This window comes from Sceloporus undulatus, chromosome 9, assembly GCF_019175285.1.
Source record: "Sceloporus undulatus isolate JIND9_A2432 ecotype Alabama chromosome 9, SceUnd_v1.1, whole genome shotgun sequence".
NCBI classification, from domain to species: Eukaryota; Metazoa; Chordata; class Lepidosauria; order Squamata; family Phrynosomatidae; genus Sceloporus; species Sceloporus undulatus.
The window spans coordinates 12830041-12853539 of record NC_056530.1 but is presented as its reverse complement, the minus strand read 5'-3'; the positions used below and the strand labels follow the sequence as shown (position 1 = coordinate 12853539).

The 23499-nt window shown below is 44.2% G+C and overlaps 2 protein-coding genes across 5 annotated transcripts in view; one reads left to right on the top strand and one right to left on the bottom strand.

The window, feature by feature from the left end:
* Positions 1–16849, top strand: part of RIMS3 (regulating synaptic membrane exocytosis 3) — a 47607-nt gene extending 30758 nt beyond the window's left edge. For all 4 annotated transcript variants that reach the window (XM_042439548.1, XM_042439547.1, XM_042439549.1 and 1 more), the window contains 5 exons: positions 8647–8788; positions 9434–9546; positions 10974–11075; positions 12052–12191; positions 13020–16849. In XM_042439548.1, coding sequence (XP_042295482.1) covers positions 8647–8788; positions 9434–9546; positions 10974–11075; positions 12052–12191; positions 13020–13232 — 710 coding nt within the window. In that variant the 3' untranslated portion in view covers positions 13233–16849. The remainder of the gene's footprint in view (positions 1–8646; positions 8789–9433; positions 9547–10973; positions 11076–12051; positions 12192–13019) is intronic.
* Positions 16850–22101: 5252 nt separating this feature from the next.
* SMAP2 (small ArfGAP2) overlaps positions 22102–23499 on the bottom strand; it is a 32892-nt gene continuing 31494 nt past the window's right edge. The window contains exon 10 of the mRNA XM_042439747.1: positions 22102–23353. Coding sequence (XP_042295681.1) covers positions 23228–23353 — 126 coding nt within the window. The 3' untranslated portion in view covers positions 22102–23227. The remainder of the gene's footprint in view (positions 23354–23499) is intronic.

The window sequence follows — 23499 nt, the reverse complement described above, 5'->3', positions numbered from 1 at the left end:
TGAAATCCTGGAGAGCCACCATCACTAGTAGACTAGTAGACGCTACTGAGTCAGAAGGATCAATAGTCTGCCTTGGGAGGAAAAGCAGATACTTGTCTTCCCATGCTGCTCCTGGCCTCTGCTATACCGCCTTGTCTCCATTTTGCATTTTGCCCTTTCCTCCCTACCCAGGACGTTTCTCCTTGAGGATTTTCACTCTGATCTACCCAGCAGACAATTTGTGCCTGGTTTTGGCTGTGGCTTAGCTGTGGACATCAGGGTCAGCTGCTGTGCGCTGGCACCGCACTTGCTAAGCCGTCGCCTTGTCCGCAGGAGTTAGGAAGGGTTAGCACATAATGGACGGCTCACGCCGGCTTCGCCACCTGCCCTTTCCGTCCCTTCTCTTGCCAGAACAGTGATCAAATTATAATCATTTAATGAGGGGAAATCCCATTGCCTTCTGTTCTGGTTCTCTCATTCTCTCTTGTTTCTGCCCTCTCTCTTTCCTGTAACCTCTGACATTTGATGGAGGAAAACGTATCCAGCCATTTGACAGAGAGTACAAAAGAGGGTCGCAGTAGGATGCTGGATAAGCCAAATGACAGATTTAGGACTCTAAGGATGAGTGGCCTGACTCTCCAACAAAGTTGGAGCAAACCCATCCCTCCCTCTCTCCTTCTCTCACACATGAAGGGTAGTTCATGCCATTTTGCAGCCAGCAAATCTCACGTTCATTCATTTCCTCAATGGATTTTGATTCCTGCAGCAGCTGGTGAATTTCCTTCCCTGGTGAGCGGTTCATTGGCTCCAGGATTTAAAGGAGCTGCCCAAGGTTCTGGATGCAATTTGCAAAACATGTTTGGCACCTTGGCTACTTCCTTGTGTGGTGTAGTGGTTTGAGCATTGGCCGATGGCTTTGGAGACCAGGATTTTATTCCCCACTCAGCCATGGAAATCCACTGAGTGATGCAAATCACCTGCTCAGGCGTGATAATACTGTGTCCAGTTCTGGGCATCACAATTCAAAAAGGATGTTGACAAATTGGAGTGTGTCCAAAGGAAGACCACCAGAATGGTGAAGGGCCTGGAAATCATGCCTTATGAGGAGAGACTTAGGGAGCTGGGTATGTTTAGCCTGGAAAAGAGATGGTTAAGAGGTGATACGATAGTCCTGTTTAAGTATTTGAAGGGATGTCATATTGAGGATGGAGCAAGCTTGTTTTCTGCTGCTCCAAAGACTAGAACATGGAACAATGGATGCAAGAATAGGATCTGGAACAACAGATGCAAACTATAAGAGAAGAGATTCTGGAAGCGATTCCATAAGATCCTAGGAGGATCTTCTGGACAGTAAGAACTGTTCAACAGTGGAACACACTCACTTGGAGATTGTGGTGGAGTCTCCTTTGGAGATCTTTAATCAGAGGCTGGATGGCCATCTGTCAGAGATGCTTTGATTGAGATGTCCTGCATGGCAGAATGGGGTTGGACTGGATGGCCCTTGCAGTCTCTTCCAACTCTATGATTCTACGCTTCTCTTGATTCTTGGCCTGGTCTGCCCAAGTTCAGTGCAGCAGAAGTTGAGATTGGAGGTAGCAGCAAATGGGACTATAACTGATGAGGGAAAAGAAAGGCATTTTTGAATGAACAGAGCCAGAGAGGTTCCAAATGTTGTGCTCCATTGAGCGTGCTGTATCCCAGGCAACACACATCCCTCTTGGTAAAGTTCAATACCTTGGACAGCGAAGGTTGCTTTGCCACATCAACCCAGGATAGGATGCAGTTGACAGAGGAGCAAAACAGGTTCTGTTTTCCTTTCTAATGTTCAGTGCCAGGATGGAGGGGTGGCAGTGGTGGTTGGAAGACTGAAATTGCAGCTTGCCCGGTCCAGTTCCCTGTGGAGGGCCACCTGCGTCATGCCAGCCATCTCTGCAGCCCACGCTAAAACTGGAGACTTCCAACGCTTGCAAGCACCATTGGGAACTGAATTATATCTCAATCCGTAGCTCAGAGGCAGAACTAGAGAGGAGGGATGAAAATGGGATGCATGCAGCAATGAGCATCTGAACATCTTGAGATCTCAACTCTAGAGCTCACCTTTCTGAGCCTTTCTGAAGTCGCTGATAGGATTTTATTTTTATTGTTGACAGTGGTATCCATAAGAATATAACAATGCTGTACTCTGGTATGTTTAAAATTTGTGAGTAGCTGCTCACTTCCATGAGTAGTTAAAGGTTCAGGGTTGATACTACAGCATTCAGATTTCTAGGGATGACAGAGAGCACTGGAGGATAAAGGCAACTTTGCAACATATGTTTTGTATGTAGATACAGAAATGCTAATAGATGCTCCTCTGTTCTGTACAGTTTAGGATTTGGTAGCTCCATAGGTAGCCAAGAAATGCAATTTTGAAAAAAGAAGTTCAGTTTGCAATCATATTCTTAATACGTTGTACTTTCAATATATCAAATGTGATCATTTATGCCAAAGTTATACACAGTGGGCCCTTTGTACCTGCTGCTGTTTGGATCCCCCATGGGATGCTCCAGTCCCATTATTATACAGTGGCGTAGTAAAATGGTATCCTGTATATGAAGCAGCAAGATCAAGAAATTGGCGGCATGAGCTTTCGTAGACTTCAGTCTATTTCCCCAGATGCATTACTGAAGTCTAGGAAAACTCATGCTGCCAAGTTAGTTTCAGAGGTGCTACAAGATCTCTCCATGTACCGATTCTACGGACTTAACACAGCTATATCTTTGAATTCTAGCAAAATCGAAACCTTTTTTGGGGGGAAAGATTTCGTGAATATTTTCGTGGTTGGTTGAATCTATGGATGCAGAATCCGTAGATACGGAGAACCAATTGTATAGTGAATTTTATGTTTCTAAAATTACAAAGAGACGATGAAGAACCAGCACAACTAGGCTCAAAGGGGAAAGAAAATGGTGGATGCATTCACAGAGAGGAGTGCACCTTGCTATCCTTTCCCCTCAGAGGATGCATTGTGCAAAGAATTGCACAAGATGACCAGAAGCAGGTACATAGCAGGTACACCATCCGTCATGTTTTAGCATTTCAGCCACATTCCTGAGGACAACTGTGCCTCCATAGGGACTCATGTGCCCCTCAACTGGTGTTCCTGTTGCTGACGCATGAGTTAGGGAGTTTGTGTGTTCATGGCAGCTGCTATTCAGGCCATGCTCCACAGAGATGAATCACGAGGCAAGAGGGCCAGAGGAACTGCCATGTCGGATTAAGCCACCAGCTTGTCTGGCTTCCCTTCCTACGTCCGCCTTACGCTTCAGAAGAAACAAGGCAACCGACCGTCTCGTTCCTCGCTTCCCTCCCACAAGGCAGTGCGATGAGATGCTCTACTTGTGGAACACCAGCAAGTTCTCTCCTCTTCTTTAAATCAATGGTCTTAAGGTCATTTAGAAGATCTAAAGATGCCAGCCACAGATGCCGGCGAAACGTCAGGAATAAACTCTTCTAGAACATGGCCACAGAGCCCGAAAACCCCACAAAAAAACTCTCTTCAGTATTTTTTTGTGGGTTTTTCGGGCTCTGAGGCCATGTTCTAGATGAGTTTATTCCACCCTACAATCTGAAAGTGCTGCTGTTCCACTTTGACTGCTCTGGCTGCCTCTCTTCAATGTTTGATTTTGGCTGAATTCCTCTTGGGCACAATCAAAAAAATGATCAGAGGGTTATTTCATCCCTAACTTGAATACATGGTCAAATGCATATCTGATCCCACTGCAATAACGTGAACACCCTCAAACCAAGGATCTAAGGAGAACACTTTCTCATGTCGATCTGGTTTCCCACTGCTGTCCGTTTCCCGTTTTTTTTCTTTGCCTCTTTTTCTTGTCTTTTAACCTTTTCTGTTAATAAGATTCTTTTGCCCAATTTTTAAAAAATGAAAGAAAGAAACTAGCCAAGTGAATTGGGCATGCTAGCTTATTTGTTTTGTCTTATTTTTAGTGTTCTTATCATTCCCTTTCCGCCAGTCCCTCCAGATCCGCAGCTTTGGTTCGTCTTGTCCTCCAGATTCTCTGCTCCTTGGCATCATCGCAGGAGGGCCTGGTCCTCTTTAATTCCTGCCAGTTTCCCCCAAGGGAGAAGAAGACTAAGAGATCTGGCTTGGCACAAATGAGTATTAGTAAATGGAAGACAGAGCATGAACCCCACACATTTATTTTGCAGGAAGGAAGGAAGGAACTAGGGAGGGGATGTAAGTCAGCCAGATAGGGGAAGTATTGCTATAGCAACCTGTGAATGAGATACCAAAGCATTGATAAGGGCTGGGGAGGAGGGCAACGTGGAAGATGTTCCTCAACATTTTGCACAATCCTTGTCGCTTCTTGTTCAGCTTATTCTTCTGATCTATACCAGGTCTGCCTGGTTTTCTTCCCAGGGTTGCTGCTTTTTAAACCAGGCGTGCTCCTGTGTCTTTAGTAGATGATCTTCCCAATAGCATCGCCGACTACCAGGTTTAGGATGGTCCATGCCACTGTAATTCCCATTTCTATTGTGAAAGGTGGACATTGAAGATGGGAAGGAGATCATCTCATTTGAGATGCACTGCTGGAGGAGAGTGCTGTAAATACGGTGAACTGCTACAAAGAGCCATAAATGGGTCCTAGAACAAAGCAAACCTGAACTCTCCCTAGAAGACTAAACTGTTGCATTTTGGCCACATCACGAGAAGACATGTCTCACTAAAAAAGACCATAATGCTTGGGAAGGTAGAAGGCAGTAAGGAACAGAGGAAGACTGCATTCAAGATGGATAGATTAAATTAGAGAAGCCAGGGCCCTGAGTTTGCAAACCCTGAGCAGAGCAGTTGAGGACAAGGTGACCTGGAAGTCTCATTCATAGGGTCACCATGGGTCAAAATTGACTTGAAAGCAGTTAAAACACCAACTTCTTAGTTGTTGTCCTTATTGATATTTGCTAAACTCCTGTGGGACAATTAGTCATGGATGGAAGGGAGGCAGAAGACCTGTTTTCCCCTCCAAAACCCTTGCTTTCGTTTGAAGCAAAGCTTATATGGGGGTCACTTCTGGCTTCTGTGATAAAAGTCAGATGAGATAAAGGAGGCTGACTTTATATTGGGAAAAGCTGTTTACAGCAATCCTTATGGTTCACACACCGCACAATTTCCACCCCTGTGTTTAATATAGCCAGATAACGTAATCCATTCTGCTTTTTAAAATGCATGCATAGGAATTCATTGCAAAGGTGAGTGATATTCCAGTGTCACATTGTAGGGATTTACCACTGAGCTGGGCTCAGGATTGGGTCGGACTTTGCTGGTGTCCGGTTGGTTCCAGCCCTGGCAAGAAAAACCCATTTGCCTACAGCCAGATGCACAATCCAGTCACCAAAGATCCAGAGGAAGGATCTGCATTTCGTGCAGATGCGCTCGCCCTCCTCCTCGATCGGCCCCAAGGCATACGGAGGATGCTGCTGGTAGCTGCGTTTGGAGCTGGCGATGTTTAAAAATAGCTCTCTTTTTATTTTGGACTCTCCAGAGGCCTGGCAGGAGGCTTCTCCGCGTGAGGTTTCATTGCGCCAGTCAGCAAACAAATTCAGCAACTTGCAGTCGAGGGCCCAATCCACCCTGAACATAGTGAGAGATGGATCATGGAAGCAAGAAGGATGTGGACACTGCTGGAGCGTGTCCAAAGGAGAGCAACAAAAAGGGTCTGGAAACCATCAAGCAGCTTAGGGAGCTAGGGATGTTGAGCCTGGAGAAGAGACGGTTAAGAGGTGACATGACAGCCCTGTTTAAATATTTGAAGGGATGTCATATTGAGAATGGAGTAAGCTTGTTTTCTGCTGCTCCAGAGAACCGGATATAGAGCAACGGATGCAAACTACAGGAAAAGAGATGCCACCAAAATGGTGAAGGGTCTGGAGACCATGAAACCATATGAGGAGTGACTTAGGCAACTGCTGGGTTTGTTTAGTCTGGAGAAGAAGCGGTTAAGGAGTGATATGAGAGCCCTGTTTAAATATTTGAAGAGGTGCCATATTGATGATGGAGCAAGCTTGTTTTCTGTTGATCCAGAGAATAGGATCCATAGAATAGGAGCAATGGACTCAAACGACCAGAAAAGAGATTCCACCTAAACGTTAGGAAGAGTAAGTTTTCCATAAGAGTTGTTCAGGAGTGGAACTCGGAGGATGATGGACTCTCTTTTGGAGAGCTTTATTATGAGAGATAGATCATGGAAGGAACATGGGATGGGAAACCTCTCTTGTCACCATTGCAAAAGGTGACAACAAAAATGCACAGTAACACAATAAGCAGGGAAGGGTTAGGTGTTAAATTGTATGAACTGGAACTTGTTTAAAAGGTGGATCACAGCTCCTACAGGTTTCCAAAAACAATAGTCTGCCTTTCCCCCTTAAATAAAAGGGGCCTACATTCGATGGTTAGTTTAAACTAGAGTGATCCAGAAAATGGTTTTGGGGGGAATTGTTGTGCAATGTCACGTGTCTTTCAAGCACACTCCAGGCTTCAGAAACAGATTCAGATCCTAACACGCGACTCTTGGGATGCCAGGCTGGCATCACGCTGGTTCCAGAGGGCAATGAAATTAGTTCATCCCTGAACAAGCAACAGACTACATTAAAGGACTTCTGAATGTTTTCTTTTTTAAAAAAGAGGTTGCATAAATCCCTGTGAATAATTTATCAAAAGGGCAGAGTTTGTGCAGGCTGGCGGCCCTGAGATCAGAAACCTGTTGTAGCGAACACACAGGCAGTGTGAAAATGCATTCGTTTTGATTATGGGTCTGTGATGATTTGTCTTACTCAAAGACTGGGTGGTATTTGGGAAGGGGACATGGCAACAAGGCTTCAGCCGCACTGCAGAAATACTGTATATACTCATATAGAAATTTAGGTCAAAAAACTGACCCCAAAAAACCTGAGTCGACTCATCCAGGGGTCAATGCAAGTACTGTATTTTATCTCTTATTTAAAAGAAGGAACTATCTCCTGGAGAAAAGCAATAGTATAATATGTGAAGCACTGACCCCTCTACTCTCTCCTTCATCCATTCTTAAGAGTAAGCACAAAGAGTTATGTCTGCTGGAATTTTGTCAATTCTTTGGCATTGTTTTGCTTTGCTTCATCCTTTAGGTAAGCGGTCCCCAAACTGTTCCCTTTAAGAGGTTTTGGACATCAGCTCCCAGAAGCCTCAGCCATATTGCCAATAGTCTGAGATTCTGGGAGCTGAAGTCTAGTTTGGGGACCATTGCTTTAGATCTTTTGCTATATGGCCCTAAATGTTACCCTCGACTTATCCAGGGGTCATAGCAAAATCCATCATTTTGGCCCTCAAACCTGCCCTCAATTTATACTGAGCATATACAGTAATCCAGTTTGGCAATGTTCGAACTTCCATACCTCAATGCTATATGGAATCCTGGGACTTTTAGTTTGTTGTGGCACCAGAGCTCCCTGACGGTGAAGGCGAAATGTCTCACAAAACTGCAGTCCCCAGATCTCCATAGCATTGAGCCATAGCAATCAAACTGGTGTCAACCTGGATTATTTCTGCAGTGAGGATGTACTGTGGTCAGACCAGTCACGTTGCACCAGCATCCCTACTAGAAGAAAGGGGCTGCTATAAAGAGCAGGGAGGCAAGCAGCCATAGTTCAAAGTTGCTTTGGTGAGCCAATGGAAGAGGAAATTGGCTTCCATGTCATTCTTTAAAATTTAGAGCTGGACCCCAGGGGTGGGGAGAACTGGAGCAGAGGCAGATTTACTCTTCTAGATTTCTTGCTTTGTTGGTTTGTTGGTTTCCATTAGCCCATGGGCCCAGTGTGTATGTTGATATTGTGTGCCTTCAAGTCCTTTCTGACTTACGGCAACCCTAAGGTGAACCTATCATGGGGTTTTCTTGACAAGATTTGTCCAGAGGAGGTTTGCCATTGCCTTCCCTCCGAAGCTGAGAGAGTGTGACTTGCCCATCGTTATCCAGTGGGTTTCATGGCTGAGCGAGGAATCGAACTCGGGTCTCCAGAGTCATAGTCCAACACTCAAACCATTATGCCTTCCTTCCTCTTCTCTTCCATTTGCCTCCTAAATCTCCTACTGTTTTTATTGTCACCAATATTTTGTGCATTACTTGAGCAATTTAGCAAAAATACATTCATTGCAGTTGCCAACCTCACCAAAGACACTCAACATAAGAAGAGAGATATTTGCTTGGATATCCCATTTTATTTATCCATTTGCTTCTTTAACTATTTATTATCTCACCTTAGACTATTGAGTTAACCTCCAAGCTAAAAGCAGTATCAGCAGATTATAAGAACTTAAAGCAATCATTTAATAGACTAAAACATATTAAAGTCATCACGTTAAAAGCAGGTTTAACAGGTTAAAGCGGTTTAAAGCCACATGTATATATATTTTGGAGTAAGCCCTTTGTGCCAAAAGGTTTTAGTGGATAACCACATTTTATTTGGTGTTTCTGTAAAGCCAACGCTGACGCAACATCACTTCTGGGTACCATTTTGGAGAAGAAAAGGAGGGGGAGCAAGGTTTCTTCTTTGTGTTGGAGAGAATGCAACCTTCAGGGGTGGAAAATTGGCTCCTAGTAATTGTTCACCTTCTGGTGTAATGGTTTTCTGTCTTCACAGATGGCGGCCCAAAGAAACTTCGCAGTAACATCCGCCGAAGCACGGAGACCGGGATTGCTGTGGAGATGAGGAACAGGATCACGCGGCAAGGCAGCCGGGAGTCGACTGATGGCAGCACCAATAGTAACAGCTCCGAGGGCACGTAAGGACCTCTGATGGTTAATACTCTCGGGCTGCATGCAGATGATATGCTTAGATGTTTGTGAGATATACATTAGTTCCCTATAGGGTTAGAATCATAGAATCCTCGGACCTTATTCCTTATGCGGGAAGTTTTTCAGCTGGGTTTGCAACAAAGAGTAATAACACGAAATTAAAGCAGGCAAAAAGTCAACAAAAACGACACCTTTGGAAGAAACGTCGTCTGAAAAACATCCCGCATTTGCAGGTTTTTCCGACTTTTAAAATCCTGTTTACATACAGAATTCGACTAGTGTGATAAGATCCCTAGAGTTGGAAGAGACTCCAAGGGCCATAGGTGCTAGAGCTTTGCAAGCACTTCATGAAATGGCAAATCCCAGGATTCCATGGAATGTAGCTATGGCAGCTAAAGTGGGATGAAACTGATAGAACTGCATACTACAGATGCGTTCATAATCTGCTGGCTTTCGCCAAGCTGCTTCTCCAGGCCTGACTTTCTCGGCAGCCTTTGCACCCACAATCTTTTCGCTCTTGCCACCTATGCCAGTATCATTACACTACTGTAGGGCACCAATAGGACTCCAGCCTGCTTCCATTTTGTCTTCTCCCTCGCTTCATCTGCCGTCTTTGTTTCCCTTTTCTTTAGGTTTATTTTCCCAACGACTAGGTTGGGAGCCGAAAGCCAGTTTAGCGACTTCTTAGATGGTCTAGGACCGGCTCAAATAGTTGGACGGCAGACGCTGGCTACTCCACCCATGGGTGAGTGAACCTGTGGGACTATATAATATGGTTTCAAAATTAAAATGACACACCAAATCTAAGAGTGATCTTGTAGCACCTTTGAGACTAACAAAAGAAAAAAGCTGGCAGCATAAGCTTTCATAGGCCTTCCTGAGATGCATTTGGTGGAGTGGAAAGCATCTGACAAAGTAGACTTAAAACTCTTTGCTTATTAAACCTAAATAGTCATGCCCTCTCCTGATAGTCTGTGGAATAACACTCTTTTTTTGTTATGAACTACTATCAAGTTACATGTTGGTGTTGTTGTGTGCCTCCAAATCATTTTGACTTATGGCGACCCAAAGGCGAATCAACCATAGGGTTTTCTTGGAAGATTTCTTCAAGAGGATAGGGAATGCACCTTTTTGTCTAGCGAACAAGACCCATTGTTGGGATCTGTTCCATCCGCTTTCTCTCCTTTGCTCTGCGCACATCTGGCAGACTCTCCTTTGTCCTCTGCTGGTTAAAAACAGGAACGACAAGCACAAAGGAACGCATCCTATAGCTATGACCGTATGAGAAGGCAGCAATAGCAATAGCAATAGCACTTACATTTCTATATCCAAAGCAAATCAGATCAAACACACTCCACTGAGCTGGGAAAGTGTAGATTGCGCAAGGTCACCATGTGAGTTTCCATGCCTGAGTCTGGATTTGAATCCGGATCTTCTTGGGTCCTCATCCAACACAAATCATTACCCATCTTTATCTCCTCCTTTCCTGCTACTCATTGCTGTGAATGAGTAACCTTTGGAGTTTATCACACTGGGGCTAATATAGGCATGAAAGAGAAATTAAAGCACATTTCAAGCATCCCGCAAATAAAGCAAAAATGGCAAGTAGTTGCGCAAATGATTATCACACGCAATCATGTAAATGAAGTGATGTTGGACATGCATTGCCGTTCAAATCCTGAAAGTAAAAAGAGGCGCGTTAATGCTTCTTTGTGACCACTTTAATGACGGGTTTTGTATGACGTTGTGTGAAATCGTTTCACATAATTATGTGATTTGTCTGGGATGTTGACAGGATAAACTCCTGATCTCCTTCGTGTGATAAACTCCTAAGAATCTAGTGCTGGGATTTCTTGCTTGCTTCCTTTTCCTTTCATCCCTGCCAATCCCTTTTTTCTTTTTGTGTTGTGTCTTTAGATATATATCATGAATTGTTACCCATTTTTGCAAGCTGCTCTGGAACTTTTTTTTGGAGCTTGTATTTTATCTGTTGTGAAACAGAAATCATAAATTATTATTATTATTATTGAGCAGGACTGAAAAAATGATTTGAACAACACACGAATCACAAAGCACTAAAACAGAAGACAGATTTCCGGCATCATGTTTTCACGGCAAAAAACCCCACACCTGTCAAATTGTTTGCATGCTGACTTGTCTCTGGTTCTCCAGGTGACGTCCACATTGGGATGGTCGACCGGAACGGACAGCTAGAGGTAGAAGTGATAGAGGCCCGGGGCCTCACTCCGAAGCTAGGATCCAAGACCATTCCTGGTGAGTAGCAAAAACATCTCTAGGAAAGAATGGAAGCCCAGTGTTAGAGGGCAACACACAAACCTACAACCACAAGCGTTATATCTCTTCACCACATCTGTGTCTAAGCTTGGGAAAGTTGGGAGTTTTGATACAACTTCCAGAATCTCCCACCTATCCAAATTTCAGAGGGTTGCTGCTATTATTATTATTATTATTATTATTTGTATCCCACCTCTCCAAGCAGATCGAGGCGGCTAACAATGATAAAACACCGTTAAAACTCAATAAGACAGTTATCACCATTATATCTCAACCCTCCCAAACCCACCCATCCACAATAAAATACAATTAAATATCCATTCCCTGCAGTTATTTAGAGACCTAGACATGTCTCCCTTATCCAGAGTTCCCAAATCTGAAATATTCCAAACCCCAAAACGTTTTTCATGGGTGACACCTTTGCTTTCTGATGGTTCAGTAGACACAAACATTAAAATCATTACAAAACATTGTATAAAATTCCCTTCAGGCTGTGTGTATAAGGTGTTAAGTCGGCCTTCCGTACCCACAGATCATTTATACATGGATTCAATGGTTTGAAATGTATTCATAAAGTTATATAAATTCCAAAATGCAAACCCTGATTTTGCCATTTTATATAAGGGACATGCCTTTGTGTTTAATGGGACTTGAGCATCCATGAATGTTGGTATCCACAGGAGGTCCCCGGAACCAAACCCCAGCGGATACCAAGTGTTTACACTTGGGTCCCATCTCCAAGGTATCTCATTATGTATATACAGATAATATCAAAATCCCCCCAAAAAAAATCCTAAATGCAGAAGCATTTCGGATACTTTTGGGTTTTGGAATACCTGTCAGATAAGGGAGAACCTGTGTCACTCTTTTGTGGATGAAGGATTTTGTTTTATCTTGCTTCATGGCCAACATGCCTTTGCCAGCCATTCACCTCCCTGTCTCTCTGCTGCTGCAGCCACTTACGTCAAGGTGTACCTGCTAGAAAACGGGGCTTGTTTGGCCAAGAAGAAAACCAAGACGGCCAAGAAGACCTGCGACCCGCTCTACCAACAAGCCCTGCTCTTCGACGAAGGCCCTCAGGGCAAAATGCTACAGGTGAGTGAATGCTTTCCTCCTCTTTGAAAGGTAAGAGGATTCTCACACACAACTGCTCCCCTAAAGTCTTTTGCTGGTGCAACGCATGGAGCGTGGCTTCTTTGGCTGTCCTTGGAACAGGCCTTGGGGGTGCAAGGGAATGAAGAGTCACCCTCGACCAGGTACCTACTGTATATGCTCATGTATAAGTCTAGAAATTTAGGCCAAAAATTGACCCCAAAAAGACTGAGTCAACTTATCCACGGGTCAAATTAAGTATTGTAATTTTAACTCTTATTTTAAAAAGGTACCATCCTTGGTGAAAGACAAGAGGGTAATTTGTCCTGGAAGCACTAACATTATAGCTCTCATCCCTCCAGCATTTAAGGAGAACCCAAACAGCTGATCCTGCTGGAATTTTGTAACTTCCTTGGCATAGATTTCCTTTGCTTCATCCTTTAGATCAATGGTTCTCAACCTATGGATCACAGAGTCTTTGGGGTTGAACGGCCCTTTCACAGGGGTCACCTAAGACCATTGGGAAACACATATTTCCGATGGTCTTAGAAACTGAGACACCGCAATTTAAGGGCTGGGGGTCACCACAACATGAGGAACTGTATTAAAGGGTTGCGGCATTAGGAAGGTTGAGAACCACTGCTTTAGATCCTTTGTTACGTGCCCCTAGGTTTTGCCATCGACTTATCCATGGGTCATATCAAGATCCATAATTTTTGGCCCCAAAACCTGCTCTCGACTTATACACGAGGTCGACTTATAGTCGAGTATATATGGTACTTTTGGTTGATATTTGCCCCATTGACGTTTTCGCCCGTTCCTTCCTTGTAGGTGATTGTTTGGGGCGATTACGGACGTATGGACCACAAGTGCTTCCTGGGGATGGCTCAGATCGTTCTAGAAGAGCTGGACCTGTCCACCGCGGTGACCGGTTGGTACAAGCTCTTCCCCACCTCTTCACTGGCGGACTCCACCATTGGACCCCTTACGCGCCGCCTCTCCCAGTCCTCGCTGGAGAGCTCCATAAGCCCCTCGTGTCCTTAAGGAAGACCCGGAGGAGAGACCCGGCAAAGAAGAACAGCCTGCGCCACCACCGCTTTTGGTAGCATGGTTTGTAAATACTCCATGTCTTTCCCCTCCCGTCTTTCCTTCTCTTTCTCTTTCTCCTCCTCCTTCTCCACCTCCTCCAAGGAGAGGAAAATCCAACAACTCCCAACGACTTTAGACATCTTTGTCCCTCACTCCACAGATACAGGAGGAGAAAACTCCAGAAGGTGGTGGTGGGGAAGAGGAGGAATTTATAAAGGGGAAGGACAAAGAACGTGGGGCAAAGGAAGGGTACTATTACTGACCGACTCTCGATTCCAAGACTGTTAATGTCACCTTGAAACACATTGCCTTTGAAAAGGAGTCACTCGTTTTCTCATCCATAAAACATCCAGGAGAGCATCTCTCCAACTGACTCTTTGCAAGTAGCATGTTCACTGAGTAAGTTTCTTTCTTGCTCAGTATTGTTTTGTTTCCATATCTCTGAAGGAGAAGGTTGAACTTTTATCCTGATTTCTTTTCCCCTTCTAGAGAAAGAAAGACAGAAAGAGATAGAAGGATGCAGTACTACTGGCTTATTTTTAAAGGGGAAAATGTAGCAACTTCAGACATTATGTAGCCTGCCACGTATTCACCGATCTCTCTGCAATATTTGTGTAGACATCTTCCCTCCTGAAAAGGAAGTGCCAACTGGCCACTTCCTATTGAGTTTCTGAATACAATCCTCCGAAGCGTTTGTGCAAGCACTTTTGTGTTTGCGGTTGTGTGCAAGAAGGGCAGGGGAGAGAGAGTCTGCCAAAGTTGTAGAGGGGTAGAAATGATAACACGGTGCATTTGACATGACTGTTAAGTTTCGAGTGCATTTACGGTTCACATTTTGCTTTCTCGCCCTTTGAGCCAATTCATTTCTTCTCCTTCTCCAACCAAGGCATTAGACGCTGTGTCTCTTAAGGTCTTTGGGTGCAATCTAGGCTCTTGTTCGAGTCCCACAGAGGCGGAATGGGAACCATGCAAGAGCCCAGCTCTGTGCTGCTTTGCTTCAGCCGGGGATGTGCAAGAAAAGCGACAATCTCACTGGACTGTGTCCTGTGTGCAATTGCATGGCCAGCCTTTGTGCTTGGACCCATTCCATAGACCAAAAGGCAGGATGGTGGGCCACTGGTGTTCAAACAGAAGTGAAACGTACTAGGAAATACACAAGATGTTGAGCGCTCCTCTTCCAGACCCCATGGGTGGGCAACAGGGGAGCGTATCTCCTGGCTTTCTTACAAGGGGTAGTGTGAGTCTCTTGATTTACTAAATGTTTTGAATTCAACACAGTTTGGCCGCAACCGGAAAACACACGTGCTACGTAGTACGTAGCATTTACCCATCAAACACCCAGTGGGTTTTACATCTATGTAAATGTGCGTAGGATTTGGGGTTGTGAGTTGTGTGTGCGTCGTATGTTTATAAGTAGCAATCTGGCTCTCCAAAAGGAGGGCCAGACCCTGTAGCAAAACTGAGAATTAAAAGAAGCTTTTAATGAAGGTGCCTACAGAAATTTGATGAAAATACTCAGGGGAGATACTATTGGAAATCCTTGTTTCGCCGTTGTCGTTGTCGTCGTCACCATCATTACTATGAACATTTCACATGGACTGTACTATAAGAGAAGTAAGAGACCACTGGTGACCAGAGCAGGAGCAGACAGAGCGTTTCTGTGCGATGCTTCACTTGGATATTCTGCTTTCAGGCTTGTCGGTGCTCGGACTGAGATTTTTTCGGCATTGCACAAGCGTATATATATCGTATAGATCAAGTCAGTAAAACAATTTAACATGGGGTAGCCCTGTGGCTTCCATCAAGACAAAGCAACAAAAGGTTCTCAAGAAAAAACAACACTGGACTCAAAGAGAAACAACAGCAACCAGAACAGATGGTTTCCCTCCATTATAATGGTACTGGAAAAGAAAGGAACACACCATTTTGGCAACTTGAAGCTGCTCACCTTCGTTTCTGTGTCCGCAGCGTCCAGACACTGGATTTCTGGGTCCATCAGATCAGACTTATCTGCTGTCCTGCAAGCAAGGACTTGGTCCAGTTTCTCTTTGGTTCCCAGATTCATGCTTTTCTCCCACTGTGTGCACTTGGTCGCTTTAATTTGTGATGGTTTTTCTTTTTTCCCTTCAGCATAAGTAATAGGCTGGTTTCCAGATTTTCACCCTAGGCAAAATTCTTCTCTGGTTAATATTTTAAAAGTCTCCAGCTCCAGCACACACACACAAGCCACAAGTGTGCATTTCTGTGTTTGTCAAGTCGCCACTCATGTGGATTGGTTTTCCCACCTCCGACTTCTGCATCGGCACATGTGAGCATGAATGAACACAGGCTACCAAAGGAACCACTTTAAGTACCCTTACACTTTATCCATTGCCATTTGGGACACAGAAGAGTCCATGCATGTGGCTTTTCTTTTGCAGGTAAAGAAACAAAACGTTCTTGGAGGAAAAACTGGCCAGTCTCGGCATGAAAACCATGCTATATTTGATCTCATGAATTTGCCCTCCCAACCTACCTACTTCATTGTGGTAGCGGTGCAAGCGTGGTATGGTGGTTTGAGTGTGCAACTATGACTCTGGAGACCAGGGTTCAATTTCCGGCTTAGCCATGAAACTCGCTGGGTAACCTCGGCCAAGTCACATACTCTCAGCTTCAGGGGAAGGCAATGGCAAACTTCTTCTGAACAAACCTTACCAAGAAAACCCCATGAACAGTTTGCCTTAGGGTCACCATAAGTTGGAAACGAAGGCACACAACAACACGCAACGCCTATAATGCTCTCTTTGATACTGTCATGGCTGTGCAGGGACTGTCTCCCAAAGGCGCTGCATAGCAGAGGACTGATTTGGGATCAAAGTAAGAAAGGAACAGGGATCCCATGGGAAGGTGGCCATCCATCATGACTATGTATTTGTATTTATGTAATTTTGGTTGTGATCCGCTTCAATTCTTTGGCAGAGGCAGGATATAAATGAAAATTATTATTATTAATCTTATATTATTATAGAAAGAGCACAGCAGCCTGGAGTATTCTGACCAGTGAAGCCCCTAGATTTTCATTAGTGTTTGGAAGGAACGGCAGTGAAAGAACATGACTTCTGAACCCATCTCATCTCACATTTTTCATCTCAAAAATTGCTCCACGGCAGGAAAAAAAAAGGTGGCCATCCAAAGGACAGAGGCCTATGTAGTGTTTCACCTACAGTTGCATCCAAGCAAGGAAACCATGACATTGGAGATTCCAAAATGGGGCACAGTGCTCTTAAGCCAGGTTCTGGCAAGCCTGGCTGAACCTATGGACCTTCTGGTCTTCACAATAGACTGGTTGATACAGCACTTGGTCATGAGCTGAAACCATCACGGACCAATATCATATCCATTAATTCCACCATATGTATTTCACCGACATCTAAGGAAGAATATATGGAATGAGGTTCAAGAAGGTTGTGGAGATATAAGGCCTGGCTGGGACATCAAACTGGTCAGCTCACATCTCAACATTTGGGAAGTACCATATATACTCAGCTATAAGTTTACTTCATGTAAAAGTTGATAGCAGGTTTGGGGGCCAAAATAATGGATTTTGAGATGACCCGTGGATAAGTCGAGGGTAAAACATAGGGGCATGTAACAAAGGATATAAAGGATAATGCAAAGGGAAATGATCCCAACGAACTTAGAAAATTCTGGCAGGCATACCTGTTTGTGCTCATCCTAGAGGCTGGAATGATAAGCTACAGCTTATTTTGCTCAACGGTCCTATAAGATCCCTTTGCACAATCTCAACGGTCCTACAATATTGATCTCATTATTGCGCAATGTTGTAACTATGTAGTGTGAAAGGGAACAGATACACTTCTCGACTGGTGAAGCAACACCCAGAGAAGCCACGAATTCTGCATTATTAGGGACTCACCATATAGTTCAGGCTCATTTGTGTTGCCTCGATGTCAGACAGTGAAAGGCAGGATCCAAAATGCAAATCAATAAATTGATACAGATATTGATATAGAAAGGCATGGTTTAAGGTGCTTGATGGAGAAACTCCATCCAAATTCGCATGATTTGCTGTCACCTTGGATTAGAAGGCTCTGCAAAAAGACTTTGTAGCCCATTGCTGGCAATGTTTTCAAAGCCCCCAGAACCATTGGGTACAGTATATGTGAGATGGCAAAGGAGAGACCAGATGTGTCTTGACTGAGATGTGTGTAGCATTGTGGGTTGTGCTTTTTTTGAAGTCAATGGTCTGTTTCCGTGTGTTGAGGGGGCGGGAGGGAAGGGAAGAGGTGTGTGTTTGTATGTGTGTTCATGGCAAGACATTCCAAGCGTTGGTTGGAATGGTGGATTGTAGTCTGATGTTCTTTGCAAGGACCTTTGAAGCAATGCTTTCCCAGAGGCCAGAGACAACCTCCCCTCTTCTCTGGCTCCGGGCGCAATAGCCGATCCCGAGGCGGCACGCCAGGTTCTTTCGCTTGGCGGCAGACCCCTTGGGACTGTCGACCCCTTTCGATGTTAGTGGCCTTGTTGGTTTTCTTCTTCTTCTTTCAAAAAGAAAAGGGCTGATTATCTCGTCGTCTTGTTAATGGTTGGTAATGGATTGAAAACCTTGTATTTCCCCCTCCGTTTGTATTTCCCTTACCTTCGCCCCTCAATAATTTCAAAAGTTAGGGTTGCCGATTTTTGAAAAATGGAGAGAGCCTTTGCCCTTTTAATGGTTGCACAGAAGGGGGAATTTCAGCAAGTGCCACTCGTGACCATGTTGCACGATGAGCGACACATGCAGGAATTCCCTCTTAGGGCTTTGCCTGTTGTTGTTGTGTGTTGTTGTGTGCTTTCAAGACATTCCCGACTTAGGTGTGACTTTCCCAATGTCACCCAGTGGGTTTCATGGCTGAGCCAGGATTCAAACCCTGGTCTCAGAGTCATAGTCCAACACTAAAATTGCTACACCACACTGGCTCTAGAGTTTATCTACATGGACAAATTACCCCAAATTACCCCCTGACTCTTTATGTCCGGTTAACATGAGGCAGGGCCCAGACACTAAATCGGATGCAGATTGTCTCCTTGATGTTTGCATCCAATTCAGGGCTTCCTCCCTTTAACATGCATTTAAACAACTCACCTTTTGATGCAGGTGGGTTTTTTTTGGCTCTTCTTGCAGCGACGGCAGTGGCTGCCTTCACTCATGGTCCCTGCATGGCACTCAGTGACACTGCTGCGAGTTCGAGTCACTCTTGAGATCAGATTGATGCGCCCAGCTTCAATAGCATGGCTGTATGCCTTGTTCTGGCCTCAGCAATAGCACTGGGCAACAAATGGGGGGGCGCATGGAAAGGCAGCCGCCCACCATCCGCTGCAAGAGGCGAAAATCTGCAGCAAAAGAGAGCAGGTAAAGGGGGGAATTTGGGAGGAATTTGTGGCCAGGAGCAACCTGGAGTATCCTTGACAGTGCAGACCCACCTTTAAAGGTCCTGGAGCCTTCTCCAATTTTCAGTCTGGCAAACTTACAACGAAGTAGCACATGGATTGTGTCGAAGGACCCAGTATCAGGATGTTCCAAGGGACCTTTTTCTTGAGTGTGGCCACTGCCACCATCTTGTCTTTCAAGGGAAGAGCTGGAGGCAAAGTCCAATGGTAGCGTTGCCCTTGATCGTTGTCCCAATTTTGCAGAATCTGTCATTGGAGACGGGAGGCAAGTCTACCTCTAAAGACTGTTTGGCTTGGAGTTGTAATAGACCTGGTGTGCCAGCTGGGCCTTATTTTTGTTTGTTGATGGGGGTGATGGTAATTTTTATGCAGACATTCTGTTAATATATATATATATATATACAGTATATATATATAGCACTCAAGGCAGCTAAAAATGCCATTTAAAAAAAAAAAAGTTTGTACCAAAAAACAAAATTCCACCAAAATAACAAAAGCGACAGACCAGTGCTTCAAATCTGATTTAGAAACTCAAGTTCACTGCCATCACTTTGCAACAGTAGATCGCAAAACCTTTGGGCATTTGGGGCTCAAGCTCCCTGAAACCCAAGCCAAGGGTCAAGGATCATGGGAGACAGAGTCCCAAAGCCTTGAGAGCCATTGCACAAGGCTTTCTAGTCCGTATGGTTCGTTCCTTCTTCATCCAGAATTGCTGGCCTCTCAAAGTGTGATTTTGTAATTGCAAGATTTTTAAATAGATTTTAGTACGGCCTTTTAATATGAAATTTCCAGAGATTTACATCGTATAAATCGGGTTGCAAACGATCACATGATAATTAAACCAGAGAAATAAAAAGAACATTAATACAATGGTAAAACACAGTAAAGCACAGATTCAGCAACAAACAGGGATGCTTCTAGAAGTATGATGCAGAAAGGAAATGGCCAGAAAAGGTTTTAAAATACCAGGGGCTAAAATAACAAAAAGCAGAATTGGGAATACAGTATTATTTCCCTTGATCTAGTCTCTACATTTCTACTGATGCAGCCTAGGATCATAATGGCTTTTTTTAGCCGCTGCATCACAAAGCTTCTGGTCTACTAAGACTCCCAAATGCCTTTCGCATTCAGGTTGCCAAAAGTAAACAGAATGAGAACATGGCAGTTTATACTATTCAGGGGCAACTTTCTCCCTGAGTTGAAGGTCCCAGGTTGTCTCCAGGACAATCCTCATAACTGGAAAGGAAAAAGAAGACACCAGTTGCAGGAATGGGGCAAAGAAATGGGTGCTGTAACCACGGGAGAAAGTTAACGTGAGCTGAGATGGTGCAGATCATCTGTTGCAGTAGCATACAATAGACATATACACAAGGCAGAAACAGCCATTTTGACAATAGCACAAAGGTGGGAATTGCAACTCCCAGCAGTCCTTTCCAGCACTGCTGGGAGTTACAGTCCAAGAACACCATTCCAGCCCCAGCACAGAGTTTCTAAATCAGTTTTGGAAAGTCAAAATATTTTTCCCCCCCGAAGATCAGCCAAGGGCACTTTCAGTCTTTCTTTAAATCGGTTCCACTTGCCTACTATTATAATTGTGAAATGGCCTTTGCATGAAATGTATAAAACTGGAAGACAAAGAAAAAGCCCTAGAAATGAGGGAATAAGATTAGGAATTCACCCCCATCTACTCACCCTGCCTCCAGTTCCACTGAGCACAAGAAAAGGTGGATGGACTTACGACGGGCGGTGGAGAGAATGGTTACTAATGGACCAAGACAAAAATAAAACACACACAAATTCACACAAAATGGCAATTTTATACCTGTGCTCTGTAACGTTTTCTATGTGACGTGGTCTCTTTCCTAAATGTAAAACTCTTGTATTTTTTTCTGTGGGTTTATACGCAGCAGGACTGACCGCTTGGAGGGTGCACGCTCTATTTTGTAAAATATCCTCGACGATGACTTTTTCCCCCTCTTTCCAAAGGAGACAAGATGGGTTTTCAACAAAAAGTTAAACGTTTCTCCATTTGGCTTGTTAACTGCATGTACAGTATTTGGGCAGCAAGTAAAAGACCATTAAAAGTCAGTTTTGAAAACTGTTTCCATAGCGTGGTGCCTTTGTCTTTGGCCAACTCTTACCTGGAATCTGGTCGGTGTCTTAAATATGCATAGAATCACAGTCACATCCACTACCTTTCTTCTTTCAAGCCAGCACTAAAAACTAGTATATAATTGAAAAACTATTCACAGATTCTTATTCCCAGACTACTCACCCCATCTGTGTCCATGACACTTGAAACCTTCACACAAGGGAGACCATGGCAAAATTGAGGAAGCAACCTGTGCATGAAGAGCAGGCACTGCGCATAGGATGCAAAGAACTCAGTTGCAAAATGGATGAATACAGCAGGCACAACAGTTGGTTCACAACAGTTGTATTCAGGAGGCCATAGCAGAAGCACTGTTGCGTAACCTGCCACATTGTGCATCCACGACACAACACCAGAAGTATCGTTGCACAACCCACGATGCTGCGCAACGACTGTAGCCATCCCAGTGTGCCACACAGTACCATAGCCATCCCAGTGTGCCACAAACAGTACCATAGCCATCCCAGTGTGCCAAAAGCAGTACCATAGCCATCCCAGTGTGCCAAAAGCAGTAACCCTAGACACATTTCGTAGCAAGCAAGCTCCATGGGATACAATGCACAACTCAAGTGTATGTCCATGTGTGTTGCCCTGTGTTGCTATTCTGCAGAGTGTTTGTGTACCACTGTGATGGTGTATGACTGCATGCAGTTCTTTATGCTATGCTAAATTGAGGCCAAGTGGTGCACCAATTCATGGTTTAAAGCAGTGGTTCCCAATCTTTTCTATGCCCCACACTCCTCAGAAATGTTTGATTAATGTTTGCAACCCCCTACAAAAGCAGTGTCACATCTGAAGATGAAGAAGTGTAGCTTCTAATTTTTGAACCATAAATTGAACTACATGCAATACTGCGGGTTAACAAACTGAACTTTAAAAAGTAAGCTTTTAACTGGGTGCACAAAATGCAATTTTAAATTGAGCTATTAGATTCTAATTTATTTAGATAAAATTGAGTGATGATTTGTGACTTATCACTCAAGGACACAAGCCACTCTTTATCGCACCCCAGCTTGGGAATCCCTCTTTAAAAGTGCGCTGCCATCACAATTCCTGAAGGCCTATCTTGCATCAGTAGAAAGAGAACTAGAGATGGGATGCTCTATGCCACACATTGAAATGGAGCCTGCCAATGCCAATTCAAACAGATAATTCAGTGAAAACGCTGCTTGGGAGGGTAGCAGAGAAGTAAGAGCACATACATATTTTAAAACGGTGGTTGAAACATCAGGAGAAATGGGGTAATGTTGCACCGCAATATTTTTTATTAAGGAATTTACATATACACAAGGTAAATTAGACAGTAGAATGCCCAGCTTTTGCTTGCGTTGACAGCAGAAGTCTTTGAAAACACTGCAAGGTTGGATATTCTTCCCCACCGAAGAGGTTGAGGGGCAAAGGAGAACCAGGCTGACCCCAGTCCCGTGACTGGTACTCCACAACTACAACTTTCACACCGGCAAGAGTGTGCATGTTTGTGTGTCCATGTGTGATACACAAAAAAAAGTGCAAAAAAAGTGCAAGGAGAAACTTGCCACAGGATCTTGGCCCATTTACAGAAAGGTAAAAGAATAAAGGGCAGTGAGGAAATAATGTATTAACACTACAGGACAGATGGAAGCATAAGTTGGGCTTATGGGACCCCCAAATTCCAGGGGGAAACAAAACTAATTTGAAATATTGCAGTCATGGGCCTCGCAGGAGAGTTTCATTAGCTTTAAGGAAAGACAGTTTCTTGAAAGATGGAATTATGTCTTGAAAATCAGAAGGGGAAAAATGGAATGTGGAAGTATGAGAAAGAGAAGGGAATCGAGATGAATGGGTTAAAGAAACGGAATATGAGACAGGGCAGTAAGGAAAAGAGAGGAACATAAACTAGTATCAGAGGAGAGATTATGTGTTTTTCAATAGTTTCGGTCCACTTCTTTAAAAAAAAAATTAGGATGCCTTCAAGGCAAAACCATCACCAAAGATATGAACCCAGAGTCAATTCGGCTACCATGGCTGCCCTTTCCAAAAAACCAAAGGTAAGCAGACTTGAAGTTATGGTTGAAATCCAACTAGAAAGTTCAGTTCCCACATTATGTCCCTCCTCTACAGCCCTCTCCACAAAAGTAAGAAATCTGCCCACAATTTAACAAGCCAAGACAGCAAAGGTTTCGACTCCATCAGTGACTTAGATGTGGGCCGGGAAAGTAGCCCAGTGGTCTCCGTTACACACAAGGAAAGTCTGGCTGAGGCCATCGGCACAGGAAGGAAAAATTTACAGTAGCTTCAGGAAGCAACTTTAATACAGAAACAAAAAACCAAACCAACGGGAAAACCGAAGCCGAAAAAAAGGGGAAGATATGGTCCAAATCCAGATGCGTTATTTCCACACCTGGGAACTGAGGGTTTGATTGGTTCCTTGGGTCCCGCCTCGGCCCATTGACTGTCCGTACCCCATCATCCCATTTGTGCCGTAGAAGTTCATCCCAGCCATCTGCTGCGTCATCTGGGGAGGGAAAAGGCAAGAAACGGATCAGAAGACCTGCGCTCTCTTACATGCGTTTTGCAAGATTCCTTTCCGTGAAGCAGATTCCTGCGGTTTTCAACCCATTACACGGACGGGAATTGTGTGGGCCCTCTGACATTACCCAA